The 19,405-nt window shown below is 38.1% G+C and overlaps 2 protein-coding genes across 2 annotated transcripts in view; one reads left to right on the plus strand and one right to left on the minus strand.

Moving 5' to 3' along the window:
- The window catches only part of CPSF2 (cleavage and polyadenylation specific factor 2), a 29,499-nt gene extending 17,486 nt beyond the window's left edge, over positions 1-12,013 (minus strand). The window contains exons 1-7 of the mRNA XM_082841821.1: positions 11,858-12,013; positions 9,603-9,663; positions 5,151-5,332; positions 3,921-4,080; positions 3,735-3,840; positions 2,594-2,723; positions 532-647 (exon numbers count right to left, since the gene is read on the minus strand). Coding sequence (XP_082697947.1) covers positions 532-647; positions 2,594-2,723; positions 3,735-3,840; positions 3,921-4,080; positions 5,151-5,299 — 661 coding nt within the window. The 5' untranslated portion in view covers positions 5,300-5,332; positions 9,603-9,663; positions 11,858-12,013. The remainder of the gene's footprint in view (positions 1-531; positions 648-2,593; positions 2,724-3,734; positions 3,841-3,920; positions 4,081-5,150; positions 5,333-9,602; positions 9,664-11,857) is intronic.
- A 1,699-nt stretch (positions 12,014-13,712) lies between these two features.
- Positions 13,713-18,979, plus strand: NDUFB1 (NADH:ubiquinone oxidoreductase subunit B1). Its single transcript, XM_082842015.1, has 3 exons — positions 13,713-13,817; positions 17,788-17,932; positions 18,870-18,979. The coding sequence occupies exons 2-3, from the start codon at positions 17,793-17,795 to the stop codon at positions 18,904-18,906; spliced, it is 177 nt and encodes a 58-aa protein (XP_082698141.1). The 5' UTR covers positions 13,713-13,817; positions 17,788-17,792; the 3' UTR covers positions 18,907-18,979.
- Positions 18,980-19,405: the final 426 nt, after the last annotated feature.

Genomic DNA, 19,405 nt, shown 5'->3' on the forward strand with positions numbered 1-19,405 from the left:
GGAATCCAATTTTCCCTGTTGAATTCCCATGCAGCTTACAAAAAAAGAATGTAAGGTAATAGGGCTCAAGCCAAAGCAGAAGCAACCAGGGATGGCCGAGATACATCTCTTTAGAATCAAGACTACTAGATTAGAGCATAAAACACCCAAACACCAAAATCAGCAGACTATTTGCACCCTCATTTACCTCCTTTGTTCATTTTTCTTTTCGAGTGTAAATGTTTTTCTAGTAGATTTATACGAGATCTTTATATATTTTGATGTTCCCTAGACATATACCAGTGAGAGCTAGCTATGTGCTGAATGGCAGGAAGAAACCAATCTTTATACCTATCCCACAGAAGTTAAATTCAAACCAATTAAAGCATCTTTTTGTAAAAATATTGATATGGTCACATAATATTTTTTCAAAAATACTAGAGTTAGCCAATCTCATATGACAAGAAAATGTCAAACAGAACAGAATAAACAGTAATTCATACTACCATGTACTTCCACAGCTCTGTACAAAGGACAGTATGCAATACATACTCAGAAGTTGCTCGTCTCTTTGTTTTCTCCTCGGCTGCACATACGTAGCATTAAATGAATCTGTGATAAGTAGAGAGGGTCTGCTTAGCATTTCCAGGGAACATCCATTTAAGTGGCTATAACGAAGTTGAAGAAGAGGAATACTTTATATCATTTCAAATAAACAATAGCTTTTCTTACCTAAAAAATAACTTCTTTTATAAGGTTTTTTCCTTTTCTAACTATAAAAGTATACATGTTCCTTGATAAGAAAATCTGGTAAATTCAAAAAAGGAAAATTAAGCTCTTCCAGAGTACCATCGCTCAAAAGATAATCGAGGGCTTCCCTGGTGGCACAGTGGTTGAGAGTCCGCCTGCCGATGCAGGGGACACGGGTTCATGCCCTGGTCCAGGAAGATACCACATGCCGCGAAGCAGCTAGGCCCGTGAGCCATGGCCGCTGAGCCTGCGCGTCCAGAGCCTGTGCTCCGCAACGGGAGAGGCCACAACAGTGAGAGGCCCGAGTACCGCAAAAAAAAAAAAATAAAAAAAATAATCGATATACTATTTTGGGGTATATCTTCTAAGTACATAAATTTTTCTATGTGTATATAGGTATATGTGTTTTACAAAGGTGATATCCCATGTATATGATTATATACTCAGTTCTATATCCTACTTTTCTCCCATGACATTAAAATCATTTTCTAAATCTGATTTTTAACAATTATAAAAGCTTTCTGTTGTGTTTGTACAATGTTTATTTGGTCATTTCCCTTTATTGATATTTAGGTTACCTTTTTTTTTTTTGCCATTATAAATAATCTGTCAAAGAAAACTTTTGCAAAAAGCTTCAATTGCATTTCTAGTTGTTTCTTTAGGACACATTCCTAGAAATGTATTTACTAGAATATATGATATTGCTAAATGGCTTTCCAGAAAGGTTTAACCTTTTTCAGAAAGCTCTCCCTTTTCCAGAAAGGTTCAACCAGAAAGAATGACCAACTCACTAAATATTTCCCAGAAGAATACTACCATTTAAAAACAATTTTAACAGTATTTAATTTAAAAAATCATTATCATTTAAATTTTCTCTTTTTTGACTTTATAACTTTTGTCCATTTTGCAACTGGTATCTTTTTGATTGATTAATACCTGGTCTTATAAATAAGTCTTTGCTCAACTTGATGTAAATATTTTCCCTCATTTATAGGTCTTTAATTTAGTTTCTTTCAGACATTTTAAACCTGTATGTAATCAAATCTAGCAGTCTTCCTTTGCAACTTGGTCCACTGCCTCTCTGCTTACAAAGTCTTTTCCAAATCAAGAGATCAGACTCACCAATACTGTTTCATTTTCTATTTAATTCTAATCCAACTGAAATTTATTTCATTATGTGGTAAAAAAAAAAAACACAAACCAAGTTTTTTCCCAAAATGTTTGAATACCATTTACTCAAATACCCATCTTTCCTCATTAACCTGTGATTACAAGAGCCTAAAATTCAACTTATTAGTCTTAAATATTTCTTAATAAGATACAAAAGATCTTGAGGATACTGTAATCTAATATAGAATAGCTATGTACTTGATGTACAGAAATTACAAAAGAAGCCAAAACAATTTTATAGAAATGCTATAAGTACAAAATGAAGTTTTAAAATTAAACTACTGTGTCCCCTTTTAAAGGGAGTCTGACTTTAAATATAGTTATATTAGATGGTATTAATGACTTTATCAAAAACAGAAAAAACAAAAAAACCCCACCTGCAAAGTTCCTCTAAATAGGTCAAGAACATATAAAATATAATTTGTTGTACAAAAATTAATCTCCTTTGCAACATCTCCAGAGAGAAATCTGTTTTATAAGTGGATATTTGCATGTAAATTTCAAAACAATGTCTTTTATCTCATATCAAACTTTTTCCCTTACAATGCAAATAACTCTGAAAACATTCACGGTTTGATGTTTTTAAATTGCTCTAGATTTCCAGTTAAAAAAATAACTTTGTTTCTAATTTTCCCTCCAAAGAATGAAATAATACGAATTGCATTTCCATTAGCTTTTGTCTTGATATACCTACATCTCCCTCTTGTGGTTGAAGTCAACTGCATAAACAATTTCTTCTTCTCCATCTTTGACTATCTTCCATATTGTTCCACCTATCATATGACCAGCTGGTAGAGGTGTGATAGACAAGCCATGTCCTTTACCTATGTCAACAAGATAACGACAGTACTCAGATTTCTTTTTACAACCCTAAAGAAAGGTTACTTATTTTTAGCTATTTTTAAATAGGCAACATATGCAATGATACAAAATTCAAAAGTAAAAAGGCATACAGTGAAATGCAAGTCTCACCCGCCTGTCCCCCAGCTACCCCATACCTTTATGCAGGCACTCTTATCATTTTATTATATATTCTTGCAGATATATTTGTGCTGATAAATAGGAGGCTAGAGACTGCCATTACTATTTAATAACTTAGCATGAACTAATAAATTTTAATATTTCTATTGTGCACATAATTATCAAGTGTTTCCATCTTCGCTAACCTCTAAACTGACAATTCTTATCTCATTATGGTAAAGAATTATCGTACAGAAAACAAGTACAAGCAAAACTGCTAAGACCATTGTTACTTCCTGGCTAATCTTCAGAGTCCATTTTGTGCCATTTTTTCATATTTATGGGTTCAAATTTATGAGAATGTTTTAATATAATTCTCTCTATAGATGAAAAATGTATACTTAATATATGACTTCCTGACCTAATTAAATGACAATTTTCTTTTAATGTTCAATTCTAGAATTCAGGCATGTTCTACTCTGTGCTGCCATAGCACTTCATTGACTTCAATCACTACATTTAGTCATCTGAGCTACTCAACCTACATCTGATCTACTGTCCTCAACCTAACTACGAGCTCTTAGGAAGAGAATCTGGCCACATTTACCTTTGTGCACTATATACAGTAAACACTAAATAAGTGTTTCCCAAATTAAATGTGAAAAGGCTTGAGCTGTTACATTTTGTTAGAATATAGTCTGGAATATTTTAAAATTCAAATGACTTTGGGGAATTTCATAGTTCCCTATGAAAAAATGCTAATTTTTTATTCTTCAGACAATAGTGCCTATAATTTTTATGACAAATTCCCCTTGTACTTTTCAGTAGTTTAAACCCCATTAGTCCAATTATTTGCTACTGGAAACAGGTTTTACCTTTCAAATTCACAATCTGAGAGAATTTTAACTGCTGTATTTTATCAAAGGCTGCATCCACATCATCTAGTGTAAAGAGTGTAAAATCTTCTGTATTGTGTCGGGACTAAAAGAACAACACAAATAAAAGGTTAAAAATGCTCACTGCAGGAGTGTTAAAAATTTTTTTTTAATTGCTTAAATTACCTGATAAAGATCATACATGAACATCTGCCCCATTTTATAAACAGGAATGGTTGCATAGATAGCACAGTTCAGACCCAACTTTCCGACAGCATACGGAAGGGCGCCAAGATGGAGAGGATCGGGGTGAGACAACAGTACTGCATCAATCTGGTGAACATGCCTAGAACACAATCAAAATGACTATTTCTCAGTCTTGTTCCCAAGGGTAAAGGCTGGATACTCAAAATTAATTTGCCAGTTCTGATTCCTCTCAGTACTCTGAATCGAAGACTATGCTGGGGTAAAAGAAAAAAACTGAGAGCTAAAATTATGTTACCTATGAATTTCAATTATTACTACCCCTGTCCTACATAGAGATCAAAACTATGGGATAAGTTGCACATAAATATATAGTGTCTAGACACATTTTTTTAAAAAAAGGAAAAAGAAAGGGAAACAGTAGACACCACACATAAGCTGATTTCAAGTGGCTATCTTGTATACTATTAATTTAAGTTCAAGAACTCAGCTTAGAATTTAAGAAATTGTTAAGGAAAGGATATTTAAGAGGCCACATATTTATTACGGATTTTTGTCTCAGCTTTTTAGCATGGTGACTGACAGTATATTCATGATAGTAAAACTTCAATTAGTCAATGAATAATATGTTCTCATCAACAAAAAAATAAGAAAAAAATTTTTTGCTACAAGTTCTAAGTGTTTTAAATGTTTAAGTCCTGGTTCCTTCCATAATTAGTACAATACTGCTAACGTAACTAAATTTTTCTTCGATGGATTAGTATCCTTTTGTATCTCACGGTCTTTATTCTAAGTATCAGTTCTCAAATTGAATCAAAAGATAACAGGAATTGTGTCAAAAGATAATAGAAAATAAGCTAATGTGATCTGACTGAAGAACTTTTACAAGGAAGGTTTTTCCTCTCTTCAAATTCTTATAAACTTAATCTTACTCTTTTTCTAAAATTAGGGTGCAAAAATTTCTACTAAGTTCCATCGAGCAAGTAACAATTAACTTAATATTTTGCTGAATTTCAATAAACACAGCTTGAGTCAATCAAAACTACACAAATAAAAACAGTATTTGGCTCTTCAGCATAAGTAAAACTAAATATTTTACTATCAACTAAATTAGAGCAAAAAAGCAAATACTATGTAACATCAAAATGGTATAACAGTGTAAAAAAGAGAAGTTGATTTACTAAAAGTGTGGAAATATTAACAGCAACTTACTTCCTCAGGGAATCTATAATATCCATAGAAAAGTGCTCATCCCAGCCACAGTCCAATAAAAATCTAAACTCATCGACTTGGAGAAGATAGCAAAGAGCAGACTCTTCTTGGACCCCAGAAAGGGTAGTTAATTTGATAATAGATGTCATTTTTTCGGTCCAATAACAACAATCCAAAAGGTTCTTTCAATAGAAATAAAAACATAGTTAAACATAAAAGTCATTTTAAAGACCTATTTCCATCATTGCTAAGCGTAAAGGTACAAACATAATCTTACACACTCCTGTTTACAAAGAGTCCTTCTGTGGCTCCCCAGTGTGGTTTAATGAAAAGTAGCAGATTTTGGAATCAGACAGACCTGTATTTGAATCTACTCCTATGTGGTTCTGGGCAAGTTAATTAACTTTTCCTCACTTATGTATCCTAGTCTATAAATCATGAGTATTAATATATACATAAAAAGGATGTTGGAAGATTTCAAATAATGTGTAAATTACCTAGAATGGAGGCTACAAAGTTCCTCAATAAATAAATGTATACTAAATTAGTGAACCTATTCTTCACGGTAAATTTCTTCCTCCTTTATTTTGCTCTGTGATGACAGTAATTACCGCATTACAGTTATTAGTTTATGGGTCTTTCTCTACTAGTAGACCAGTGGTTCTTAAATAAAGGGACCCCCGCCCCTGAGAATCTGATAAAAGGCTATGGACCTTTCCTTCTCCCCCCAGTCCTTAAAAAAAGATGAAAAGGCCCATATATGTGTAAAAATTCATGTATTTTTCAGGGAGTTTAATGTTAAGAACTCTTGCACTGGAATGCAACTGAAAAACAGAGGTAGCACCTTATGTTTGTAATTTCTAAAAGAGAACCTGACACATAGTAGGTGCTCAACACATACTTCATAGAATATAGTCAGGATGCCTACTACATATTTCAAGAAGATACAACATGAACACATGTACTGGAATTTAGGACCTAGAATTTGTGTGCTATTAAACAGATGTTATTAAAAACACTGATTAGCAAAGTACAACTCCACAGCTACATTTCAGATCTTAGCTTTAGCCTTTCCTGGCTAACTACGCAAGTAAGAGAGGTCACTGCATATCTCACGATCCCTCACCATCTGCCCAAGGTCATCTCAACAAACTAAGGTAAACCGCCCACCTTTCTTAACAGGCTGTCAGGGGGCTAATCCTGCCATATCATATCTCCCATCCTTGTTTACCTCGGTCATAGCCAAACATCCAAGACTCCTAGGTTATCCATAATCACTGATGTGTACATCTAATTGGACCCAATCCACTACCTCTTCTCCCTCCGAAATCCTTTCAGTATGCCCTCTGGAACTACTGCACTAACCTGGAACTTCAACCTCTTCTCTGAACATTCTCCTCACCTGCAAATCTTCACAGAAACCTAGTTTCTCCTGCAGGCTTCTCCAGAGGCCTTTTTTCCTCTTGTACTCCCTGACCTCCGAAGCAGGAAGGATGTGCTCCTTCTTCCTCACTGCAGCTTCCAACCTGTCTTCTCCTTCCTCCTCAAAATACTCCAGTCCCATTGAAGGTCACGCTGCCCAGCCAGCTCACTGTGAGCCTTTCCTATTCTTCCTTACTGCTGGCATCTATTAATCTGACCTCACTCACTGAGGACTTTTAGTTCCTGACTCAGTCTTCCTCTGAGTAGCTTCAATACTGACCTCTTAGTTCCTTGACTTTCTCAACTCCAATAATCTTCATTTCACTTCAGCTACCCACCACCACAGTCACAACCATGACCTTATCATGGCCAATAAGCTGCAGCACTTTCAAAATATCACCTTCAACTATCTCCCTCTCTCACTCCCGCCTTCCTTACTCTAGAATTCTTCCTTACTCTAGAATTCCCACTGCAAAAATCCTTTAGCCTCACTGGTATCTCTATCACTGACCACTTTTTCACTGTCCATGACCCCCTCCTGTCTCCACTCATGTCTTACCATTGATCAGCGATCCATCATGATTATTTTGCAAAATACTCTCAAGTATCTTGCTGCTCTAATCCTTCTTTGTACGAGGCTGGCAAAATCCCAACCCTCATTGATTCCAATGACTCACTTTGTCTATTCCAGCAGCTCAATGTTGCCAGAAGGGGAAAAAAAGAACAATCACAAAACTATGCTATTTGCTCTTCAAATTCATGGCCAAAGATCTCCAACAGGCACTATGTCCTACCTATCAATCTGATTTTTCTTAGTAGGTTGACTTTCCATCTCTGAGACCATCATTTCACATCTCCTCTTCTCTGCTCAAGTATCACGCACCCTTCTCTCCACCCTACTCTCTGTTGATAATCTCACCTCATTCCTCAATTATAAAATAAAAGTAATCAGACAGTAACCCCTCATTTTCCAAATACCCTGTTAACCTATCTGCATGTATACTGTTGTGTCTCCTATCATAAGGAACAAATAGCTCAGCTCTCATCCAAGGCCAATCCCCTGTATGTGCTCTGAATCCCACTCTCGTTTCTCTTCTAAAGATAACTTCTTCAGTCATCTCCTCCTTCTCCTGTATCATCAACGTGTCACTGATGTACCATTCCTATTAGCATACAAAGATACTCTAGAATTTCCCAACTTAAAAGAACCCTCTCTTAATTCTCCAATCCCCTGCAACTGCTTCATCATTTCTACACTCCCCTTTCACAGCAAAATTTCTCAGAATATTTGTCCACAGATGTGTCTCCACCTTCTCACCTCCCATTCACACTACTATATCTGACTTCTTTCTCTACCCTATCACTACAAGAGCTTTCATCAAGGTCACTGACAAACCTCTATACAACTGAAGCCAACAGACATTTCTGTGGTCCCAAATTACTGGAAATCGTAGCAGCAATCAACAAAAGTAACAGCTCCATCCTCCCAGAAACACCTTCCTCTTCTCCTCTGTCAACCCTCTCCTGTTTTTCTTTATATCTAACTGGCCATTCCTCACTCACCTTAGTTAATACCTCTTTCTCCCCTCAACCTCTACATGAGGCAGTGCTTTTCAGCAGGACTTTCTTTCCTCTCTTCTCTCTAGGCAATCTTACCCAATCCCACAGCATTAAGACCATCTGGCCTCTGATGGCGTCATCCTTGATTCCTTCCTTAACTTGCTGCTCGCATCCAATCCATCAATAAGTCCTGCATTTTTACTTCTATTGTATTTCTCAAGTATAATAATTTCTCAAGTATTTCTTTCTATCTCCACTGTCACCAAGATCTCTAACTAGTTTGAGCTATTATTTTCCCTGCCTCAAATTTATTCTCTCAGGAACATTTTCTGACCACCCTAAAGTCCATCCCCACCTCAGTTACATCCTATAATGTGTATCTTCCTTCTATTTTCCTCAAAATAGTTCGTGCCCACCTGCACTTGCTGCTTATTTACTTACTCACTTTGTCCATCCCCTTCTCTCCTCTTAACCTCCACACCAGAATAATGACTCCACGAAAGTAGAGACTTGGTCTATTTTGATCATAGTTATATTCCAACACCCCACGGTGCCTAACACATAGTGGTGGTCAGTAAATGCTTCTTAAATGAATAAATGAAGATGGCTGGTATTAAATGAGCTTAATGCTGTTACCATACCATTAACAGCTACCTATTTACATGTATTTCCTCTGGCTTGCAAGAGCTCTCTGAATGCAGGACTAGGTTTGATCTATTTTTGTATCCTTACTATTTTAGCACATCTTACACGTAGTGGTTGTTTAACAAATAGTTACTGAAACAAAGAAGTTAAAATTAAAAATATATTGACTTAGGGACTTCCCTGGTGGTCCAGTGGTTAAGAATCCGCCTTCCAATGCAAGGAACGCAGGTTCGATCCCTGGTTGGGGAACTAACATCCCATATGCCACGGGGCAACTAAGCCTGCGTGCCGCTAACTAATGAGCCCACATGCCACAGTTAGAGAGAAGCCTGTGTGCTCTGGAGCCCGCGCAGCGCAACTAGAGAAGCCTGCGCCCGCCCACGCACCACAACAAAGATCCTGTGTGCTGCAACTAAGACCTGACGCAGTCAAATTAATTAATTAATTAATTTAAAAAAATATATTGACTTGGTGTGTTCCTATTTGTAAGGTATGAGATATACAAAGATACTAATTCTCTATCTGATGAAAAATGAAAAATTAAAAATATTTGTAAGTACAGTTTTGGATAGGACTTGAATCTCCCTGTACCACAATTATATTAATGGCCTAAGAGAAACTTTTCCTACTCAAATCTACCTTACCCCCCACTTTCCTTATTTAGAGTATGAAGTGAAAATACAAAGCTTCTTGCAGGTACAACTGAATGAGCTCATGTTAAAACTTTTTTGCAGACAGACCCAGATTTCAATAGATGAAAAGATTTTTATTACAACTGCTTGTAATATAATAAAGCTGTATCTTTATTAGACAGTCTTTACTTACTGGTATCTCAGTCGTATATAGGATGAAACACCATGAATTCAAAGAAAGAGTTCTTTAAAATCTAAAAAATAAATAAGAGTCTCATGAATGCGGTATAATGATTTACTTCTGTTTTTAATTACAGTATTTAACGTCTATGTCTTGCCCTAAGGTGAAAACCTTGAGCAAATAGAATAACATATGCTCCTTTTTTTTTTTTTTTTTTTTTTGGCCGTGTGGCGAGGCATGCAGGATCTTAGTTCCCTGACCAGGGATGGAACCAGTGCCCCCTGCAGTGGAAGTGCAGAGTCTTAACCACTGGCCCACCAGGGAAGTCCCTATATGATTCTTTGTTAAAAAAAATAAATTTGTCGGGCTTCCCTGGTGGCGCAGTGGTTGAGAGTCCGCCTGCCAATGCAGGGGACACGGGTTCGTGCCCCAGTCCGGGAAGATCCCACATGCTGCAGAGCGGCTAGGCCTGTGAGCCGTGGCCGCTGAGCCTGCGCGTCTGGAGCCTGTGCTCCGCAACGGGAGAGGCCACAACAGTGAGAGGCCTGCGTACCGCAATAAATAAATAAATAAATAAATAAATAATAAATTTGTCATAATTTTAGGAAGCCTAAAACTTACATAAAAAAATAGGACTAAGATAATAAAAGACAAAAATAAATAACATGAAATTGGCTCTAATCAGGGGCTGAAATATGCGGCTTAGGAAATAAGATTTTAAAAACTGACATTAGCTTATGTTATTGAGAATCAGAAAAGAGGTGGGATCATAAATTATTCGATAGGTAAGGACTGGTAGGCCGTGGGCAGAAAGAGACAAAGAGAAAAAGCTATTCAAACAGGGGAATAACATGATAAAAGGCATAAAACAAAAACTTAGAGTACCAGTGACAAAAGTAGCCTGGCACACTTTCATATAAGCAAAAAATGAAAGAAAAGTCCTAATAAATAGAAAAGGGCCAGCTAATGAAAGGCCTTAGAAACTTTGGACCCAGTTCTAATTGTTGAACAGAGAACAGGCAACAGAGAGACATTTTAAGATCACTTATCAAGTAAGATGACGTGATACAGGTAGTTCTGTATTTTAGAAAAACTAGCTGGGGTACATGATTAGATAAAGAAGATAGAGAAAGCAAGGAGATAAAAAAGGAGAGTATTTAGGTATTTAGCAGCACACTTCCTCCTTTCAACTTTGCTGGTTCTATTTTGAGACTAAATTTCTTTAGACTCAAATGTACCTTATAACTCTATGACATGACTTCTTAATTGTTATCTAAATAACCAAGGCTTGAAACACTCCTTCTTTTATTCCTTCCTTTACTTCTTGAACAGACTATTACCAACTCCTGATTATTTCCCCCTGAGAATGCCTTGTACATTTATCATTCCCTTTCCATTCCTACTGGAAGTACCTTAATACAGGGCCTCATTACCTTACATTTCGGTTTCTGTTTCTTTGCCTCCAGCCTTTCCTTCCTTCATCTCAACGTATACCTTACTACCAGATTAATCTTCCAAAACACCCCTGCACTTAGGATCCCTTGCTCAGAAATCTCTGAAGGCCTCCTACTGCTTGAAAAAGCAGAACCTGAATGCCTTAACTGGCAATGGAGGGAGCCGGCAAGCTGCTCTGACATCACCATTGACTATCATCATTTTAAGGCCCAGCTCAAATCCCACTTCCTCACTAACCCCTCTATCATTAGTCTAGACTAGAACAGCTCTGTCCAACAAAAATATAATGCAAGCCAGATATATAATTTAAAAATTTTTTCACAACCACATTGAAGTTTCACAGGTGAAATTACTTTTATTTAACCCAATATATCCAAAATATTATCATCTCAACATGTAATAATTAAAGAAATTATTGAGTTTTTTTTGGTACTGAGCCTTCAAAATCTAGTGTGTATTTTATAATTACAGCACATCACAATTCGAACTAACCACAATTTCAAGTGTGCAATAGCGACATGTAGCTAGAGGCTACTGTAATAGCAGAGATTTCTAGAATCTAAAATCAAGGTTTTGGACTGTAGAGCATTGTGCTTTGCCACTCCTAAAGTGCAAGTTGGCACCATACTATTTTGTACATGTCTTAGGCTTTATTTAATGGTATCACCAACCACTTAGTCTCCCAGACTAAAAATTCTGAAGTCACCCTCTTATCATCATTTTGGCTGCCACCAGTTGAATTCTATTTGATATTTCAGAAATGTCTGACATCCTTTACTATCCTGCCTCAAAGGAGGCATTCATTACCTTACCTGAATGATTGCAATTTCCTCTCATCTAGTTTTCCTGTTCCAAGTTGATCTTCCACACAGCTATCAGAGAGACCACCCTAAAAAACAAATTTCCTCATGCCCTTTCCTTGTGCAAAGCAGTCCTTGACTTCCGGCTAAATACCGAATAAAATCTAAACACCTTCCTTGGAAAGCAAGGTCCTTCACAACTTTACCTCAATCTCCCTATTGCTTCACCAACCGCCCTTACACTGCATGCTCAAGCGCATTCATTCGCCAGCTCTCCCTAAGCATGCCAAAACTTCTCAAGTCTCTGCATCTCTGTACTGCAGCCAGGGATGACCTTCTCCTGAGCTTAGTACATTCCTTCTGACCCTTCCTGACCCAGCTCAAATATTTACTCCTTTATAAAGCTATTTTGGTGTCTCCAGGCAATGTTATTTATTTTTAGCTAGCACAAGTGGGCACAAAGAATATATGTTGAATGGACGTTAAACGTATGGGGGAAGAGTAAAAGTGAATCTTTTTAACTCCAATACCAAGCACAGCGCTCAAAGCAACATAAATGTGTACTGAAAGGAATGAACTTTCACCATATTATAAATTCCTTCCGGGCAGTGACTTCTGACGGATACCATTTCACCTTAATTATCTATCAGTTAATTGCTCTCTCAATGCATGTTGAGATGTGCATGTTGATGACAACTGAGGGGAACCACGCAAAATCTACGGGAAAACGAAAGAGTCTGGGTTAGCACTGGAGCTCAAGTGAGAAAAGTCTCCTCCTGGTCAATTCCGGGAGAGCACGGGTTTCACAACACGGTCAAAGGGGCTCTAAAATTAAAACTAAGGGCATGGGCAATGATAACGCAGGCTCGCCTGGTCACAGGAAGCCAGCCTTGCCGGAGTTAAAATTATTCTGACCTCCTGTTTACTGAAGAGCATGTAAATAGAGTAATGATGCTGGAAGCGCTCAAAGGAGATGCTGGGGCGGGGGGGGGGGTGCGGAGGGCCGAGGCTGTTTTAACAAAGCACTGTAATGTCTTAAAGGTCTTTGGAGTCGATTAACTAAAAAGAACGTCTAATTTGTGCCCAGTAGTCTCGTGATCTCTCAACCCGAAATGACGGGAAGACCTCGAGCAAGGAAGCTGAGAACAAGGTAGCCACAATGCTAAGAAGCCAAAGCTAGCGTCGGATTAACTCCTCCAGCGACGAGAGACTGAAAGGCCGGAGGGAAACAACAAAAAGGAGGAAAGGAGAGTCTGGGAGTGAATCGTAGGAACTGCCACAAAAGACCGAGAGCTTTAGACACTTGGAGAAGTCACTCTCTTTCCCTCGCTGAACACTTCTGCCAGAAACGACCAGGACAGTCGCACCCGCAACCCTGGGGGAACGTCCGCGGCAGAGACCGGGTCGGAGTCGGAGCCAGGCTCTCCCCGAGGGCCGAGACGTTCCCTCCCCCATGCAAAGGCGCACTACTTTCTTCCGCCCCCACTTGCCTCGTCAGTCCTCCCCCAACGCCGTCCACTGCCCTTCCCAACCCTTAGTCGCATCCAGGTTCAAGAGCGAGAAAAGATGAGGTTAGCTCAGCAGCGCCGGTGACGATCAGGCAGCAGAAGCCCCGCAATGGCAGCCGCCATTTTGAAACTGGAGGCGATCCGCGGAGGCGGGGAAACCCAGGGTGATACCATCTTCGGGGGTGGGAGGGACTAAGCTGGAGGAAGGAGGTAGCATTTACACCGAGTCTCGTCACCTGGGGCCGAAGTTTTATTTTTAAAGAATTTACAATGTGTTGAAGCTAAAAGAAATATGAGAAGAGTCAAGCAGTGAAGGAAGAAGAGGAATAATTTATCGGAGCCACCCCTCCCTTCGAGCGGGCGCGGCGAATGGTGGGTACCGAGGCCGCAGCTTCCGCCGGCGCCGGTGGCTGGGCTCACCGCCGCCCTAGGTCGTGGTCTCGTTGTTGTTCCCGAGGCTTCAGGTGGGTCCGGGGTCTCGGGAGGTCGAGGCGGCGAGAGTCCTCTTTGTTCAGGCGGGGAGGGTGCACCTCTAGGAAAGCCCTCAGCGGCGGTGTGTACCTGCGGGTGGGGGTGGTCTGGGCCTCCCCGAGACTGCAGCGGCCCACCTTCCCGAGGCTTCCAGCGAAGGAGAGAGGGAAAGGCGAGGAAATAGGGATTGCTTTGATGTGGGCGGCTGCACTCACGGTTCCCGCCTGGCGCCTTTGGGAACGGGTACTCTGAGGCTGCCCTAACTGAAAAATATCTTTAGGTTCACGGCTCCTAGGCTGCAGCGGGGAAGGGACTGCTTCTTCGCGAGCATCTCCGATTGGTCCAAGTTTCAGAGTTCTGCCTTCCTCGTTATTCAGGATTGGAAGCTAACCTTGCTCTCTTCTAAGTCTCCAACCGTCTTGAGCCGACCATTCCACAAAATACACACTTTTTCAAAACTTAAGTTTTAAAAAAGTAATACTTATGCTTGATTTCTCGGGCGTATACGTCATTAAGACGAGGTTCCAGACCTCAAGGAGTTCCATTTCTCCATGCATCCAGAACTGCTTTTTATAGGTTAAGTCGACACTTTTTGATCACTACATATAAAGTGCTGTAGGGACTAATTAGAGTAGAATTTATTTTTTTAATGTCTAGTCGTCTGTATTATTCCAGCGTGAATTCAGAGGGGCTTACAAAAATGCACACTATATACAATTTTCTTTTTAGAAGTTAAGCGGAAAATAATTGGGTTGAAGAAAAGGTAATACAGGCATATCAAATTTTATCGTGCTTCACAGATAATGCATTTTTAACAAACTGAAGGTGTGTGGCAACCCTGCATTGTCAGATGTTGGTTAGCATTTTTAAACAATAATGTGTTTTTTAGTTAAGGTATGTACATTGTATTTTTAGACACAATGCTATTGCACACTTTAAATAGACTCTAGTGTAAACCTAATTTTTATGTGCACTGGGAAACCAAAAATTTCTTGTGACTCGCTTTATCTCTATGTTATGTTCGCTTTATCTCTATGTTATGTTCGCTTTATCGCGGTGGCCTGGAACCAAACTCATGATATCTCCAAGTTATGTCCTTATTAGGAAAAACGAGATAAAGCCAAAAGTAAGGTTAATATAAATGTTGACCTTTATACTTACTGTAAGAGACAGTAAAGCACCAATGAGCTTGGACCAAGAATCCAGACTGCCTGGGTTTTAATACCAGTCTGCCACTTACTGCATCTGTGACCTTAAGCAAGTTGATTGTCCCTGGATTTCCTCATCTGAAAAAAATATTCCTACTGCATTGGGGACATTGTATTAGTTAATACGTGTATAGTAATGTGAGGATTACATGAATTGGTGATTGTGAAAAGCATTAAGAACCATGCCTTACAGAGAGTACTCTAAGAGTCAGCTCTTTCTAAAGGTAGGGAAAAAATTTTGGATCATTTTGGTATCAAAGGATACATCATCCGTTACTCAATTCCCTAAGTCCATAAGATAAAAACTAGTTTGTTTTGTTTGTTTCAGGAATAGCATAGCTACTCCCCAGTTCCGAAGTAAAAAGAAAATTTTTCTTGAGAGATCTTCATATAAAGAAGACACTAATAATATGTACAGTGACGTTGAGGGCACCCCTGTGGATGTCACTCTTTATCCAAGCCTAGACCTGTCTCATTAGAGATTGGCCCAGGTGCTTGCTGCCCTTTGCCCGTCAGATGAAGCCATTTTACTGTCTTGAGCCGGTGATCAGGAGCCTGTCTACGTTCCCCCTCCTATCCTTTCTCTAGGGAATCATTCTTGCTCACTTTTTATGTCCATCAATCTTTGTCTTCCCTGGTCATCCCTTTGTCTTTGCAGTGACATATGCAGGATAAATTATGCTGAGTGCCACTGGGTCCCAAAGTCCACTTAGTAGTAGACTGTACAGTTGTAATATGAAATGCCTGTGGGGCTAAGATTTGCCATTTATGTCTTTGGGATGGAATCAGGCTTCCATCATGGTAGTTGAATCCTGTAGAGTTTCTGTGAGAGCCTGTGTACAGCAGGAGTCTCAAGGTCTTGGCTCATCTCTTCTGCTTAGAGTAAAGCCAGACAGAATTGCCTTCTGGCCCTGTTAGAGGAGTGCCAACAGTAATGGCTTATAGCCCACAGGTGGCCATGGGCTTATTTAAAAAGTCTTGGGCTGAGAGTCAGCAGTTACTTTTTTTGTTGGTTAAATACAGTTACCTTACAGTCAGCTGTGCTGAGTGTTAGAATTGACACCTCTTAAGAAACTTGAGGAATCTAATAAGGACAGGTGGGAGAATAGATGACCCCCAGACTTCTCTAGAAACCTGTATTGTCTAGTATTTTGTAGTTTAGTGCTTTCCAGGTTACATCATTTGATTAAGGCATGCATTGTTATTCCCATACTTGACTGGCTCAAGTTTATAAAACAAGTGGCTAACTTGATCGGAATCACAAAAAGTACCTAAATGTTTATCAAACAGTATTTAAGGATCTAAATGCAAATAATGCTACTTAGGGAACGTACAATGCTAAGAGAACCACCATCTTCTAGGAATAAGGTAAGATTGGTTACCCTTACATTTATATGTCCAAGAACTATTTGCAGCAAATCAGCTGAGGAGTTATTTCAAACATCTCATTTACTTACATCATAATTTTCTAGATCAGTGATATTCAGACTGGAATCTGCTGTGTGTAATATTACACTCTGTGAAAGACAGTATGTTGTAATTGTGTGACTTAACTTCATGTCTATTTCCTAACCCAGTGCCTTTAGATAGTAAAGCTTGAGAAATAAAGAATTAGAATGTGTGTGAGAACCAGTATCCTAGAAAGAGCAGCAGGAATCCAGTCTACATAATCCTAGCAGAGTTCAGTGCTAAGCCCTTTTGTTAGCAGTAATGTATTATCTTTCTATGATGTTGTCCTGTCTTCTCAGCCATAATATAGGATTTATTTATTATAGATTCATGTGCATGCATATGTATTTTTATTTCATCTTTAGATACAAATTTTTACAGAAAATTGATGATTCAACTGTGTTTTTATTGAATTACTGCAAATTCATTTTCCATATGATGACTTCTAGATCTTCTATGAAGAAGTCCTCCTCTTCTGCCTTTTAGAAACTCTTCCTAACACTTAAAAAGTCTTAAGTACCATAAATATCAATTAGGGGAAGGTTCTCTACAAGAGGCATTTGGATATGATAGAAGGAGCTAGAGCTTTGGAATGAACCTGAGTTTGAATTCCAGATCTACACGTAATACCTATTTGGGTTAAACTGTATTCTTACCTGTAAAATAACGATAACAGTGTTTCGTGTTATATATTGGACTATATGATGGCTCTGGTACCTAGTAGTCATTCTACAAAAGTAAGTTCCTCTGTCCCCATATGTTTTGTAGAGTCATTTAATTGATATTCAGATCTGTTGTGACAGTATTCAATAGGATTTTTTAAAATTTCTCATATGTTTTCATTTCCTTTCAAAAATTAGTTTTAAAAAAATAGTTTTCAATAATTACAGCTTGAAAGAATTCTGCTTCTGACAAAATACTATTATATTTGGTTTAACATTGTGAGAGGTTCTAAAAATATTTTACAAATGTAAAGGTTCTAAATCAATACTAGGAGGGTGCAAATACTCAGCTTTTGCAGGTAGAATTTTTTTAATACTCTCTCCATTCCTGTGTTATATCAGATCACTGGTGGAGCTAGAAATAAAAGGTAGTAAATTGACTTCAGTGCAGTATAATTTTTATACTAATCATTGTACCTATATAATCTTCATCAAGTAGATTTTAAGTAGTATACTACATTCTGATACCAAACAAATGTAAAGAGGCTTATTATGCTTTCAACATCTATATCCTTCCTGTTTCAGATGTGATTTAAAAGATACTTCAAAGGCAGTTATATTTCTGGTCATTTCTTTTTTTATAGCATTCATGATGAACTTACTTCAGATTGTGCGTGACCACTGGGTACATATACTTGTCCCTGTGGGATTTGTCGTTGGATGTTACCTAGACAGAAAGAATGATGAAAAGCTAATTGCCTTCCGGAACAAGAGTCTGTTATATAAAAGGTTAGTTTTTGTATTTTTTTATTAAACCAACAGTCAGGTTTTAGAAGTATTCTTCTTAATGTCATTTGTGCCAAAATAAACAGAAGGGGTAATTTCCCCCCCCCTGAGGATTTAGTTTTAAGTGATATTATTTTGTAGTCTTGTTTGTTGCTTAATCCTTAGACAAAACTCTATGATTACTTTTAGCATGTAAATAAGTCTTTAGTTTCTGAACAGGCTATTTCACATCTTTGAAAGTCTTTTTTTTTTTTTTAAGTCAGGGTACATTTTAACCTAGAAACAGTCTTAAACCAGCTTGCCAAAGCCTCCCCTATGTACTTTAACATATATGATCATACACTGTCTTACTTAGGCCATGATGTAGCTGAAAACAATGGCACTAATTGTGGCTTGGTGCTGTGTTCTCAGCAACACTGGTTGAGACCTTTAGACATGGTGGTTGGGTGATCAAATAGCACCTGGCAGCTGCCTGGTCCCACTGTGTCTCTGGAGATGGCACCAGACTTAGAGTTAGCAAGACAGGGTGTCTGCCACTGACTGTGCAGCCAGGCAGGAGGAAGCTCAAGGGACAAGAGAACCAAGCAGCAGCCAAAGGCGTTGTGTAGAGGAGGTTCCAGCCAGGGATTTCAAGAAAGATAAAATGAGCTGGAAAGAATATAAAAAACATTCAATGAACTCACTGAGAGGATAATTGCTTTCATATAAAGATAGACTAAGAAATTACAGTTCTTTAATCTGGAAAAATTAAGAGATGGTAAAACTTTAAAATCATGAGAGAATAGAATGAATACGTTGAGTCTCATAAAAACTTCTAAATGGGTCAGTTTAATACAATATGAAATACTGAATCCATATTCTTCTGACTTTCCCTTTCATCCTCTCATAAAAGTTTTATTTACACTTTTGCTTTTTCTTCCTTTTTTTTCTTTCCATGCAGGGAATTAACACCCAGTGAAGAAGTCACCTGGAAATAAAGGCTGCTGCTGAATTACAGAATGTTCACAGTTTTTAAATTATAAGAGAAGTAAAAACACATTCATTACTTAATTTGAAGACTTTGAAGTGTGATTCTTTTTGTGCTGAAATAATCTTTCCCATTTCAAATAACAGACACTTAGTAATTAAAAAATAATCACTGAATCATATGGCTCAATTTTTCAGAAAAATTTTTCAAACATGTTCTTCAAAGGCACTCTAAAAGGATGATGCTAGGATTTTATTTGGCAGAAATCAATAGCTGAAAATTTTAGTGACCTTGAATTTAGCAAAGATTTCTTAAATACAATACATAACGCATGAACCAGTTTTAAAAACCAAGACATTGTACTTTATGAAAATTAAAACTTCTTCAAAAAACACAGTTAAGGGAAGGAAAATGCAGCCATAGACTAGGAGAAAATATTTGCAAAACATACACACAACAAAGAACTTATATTTAGAATATGTAAACGCATAACTTACTAATAAGACAAC

Source organism: Leucopleurus acutus (genome assembly GCF_964270905.1).
Source record: "Leucopleurus acutus genome assembly, chromosome: 1".
Lineage (NCBI taxonomy): Eukaryota > Metazoa > Chordata > Mammalia > Artiodactyla > Delphinidae > Leucopleurus > Leucopleurus acutus.

Coding starts and splice junctions, on each gene's coding strand:
- NDUFB1 (XM_082842015.1), top strand. CDS start 17,793: ATGATGAACTTACTTCAGATTGTGCGTGACCACTGGGTACATATACTT. Junction 17,933..18,869: donor AAGAGTCTGTTATATAAAAG/GTTAGTTTTTGT, acceptor CTTTCCATGCAG/GGAATTAACACCCAGTGAAG.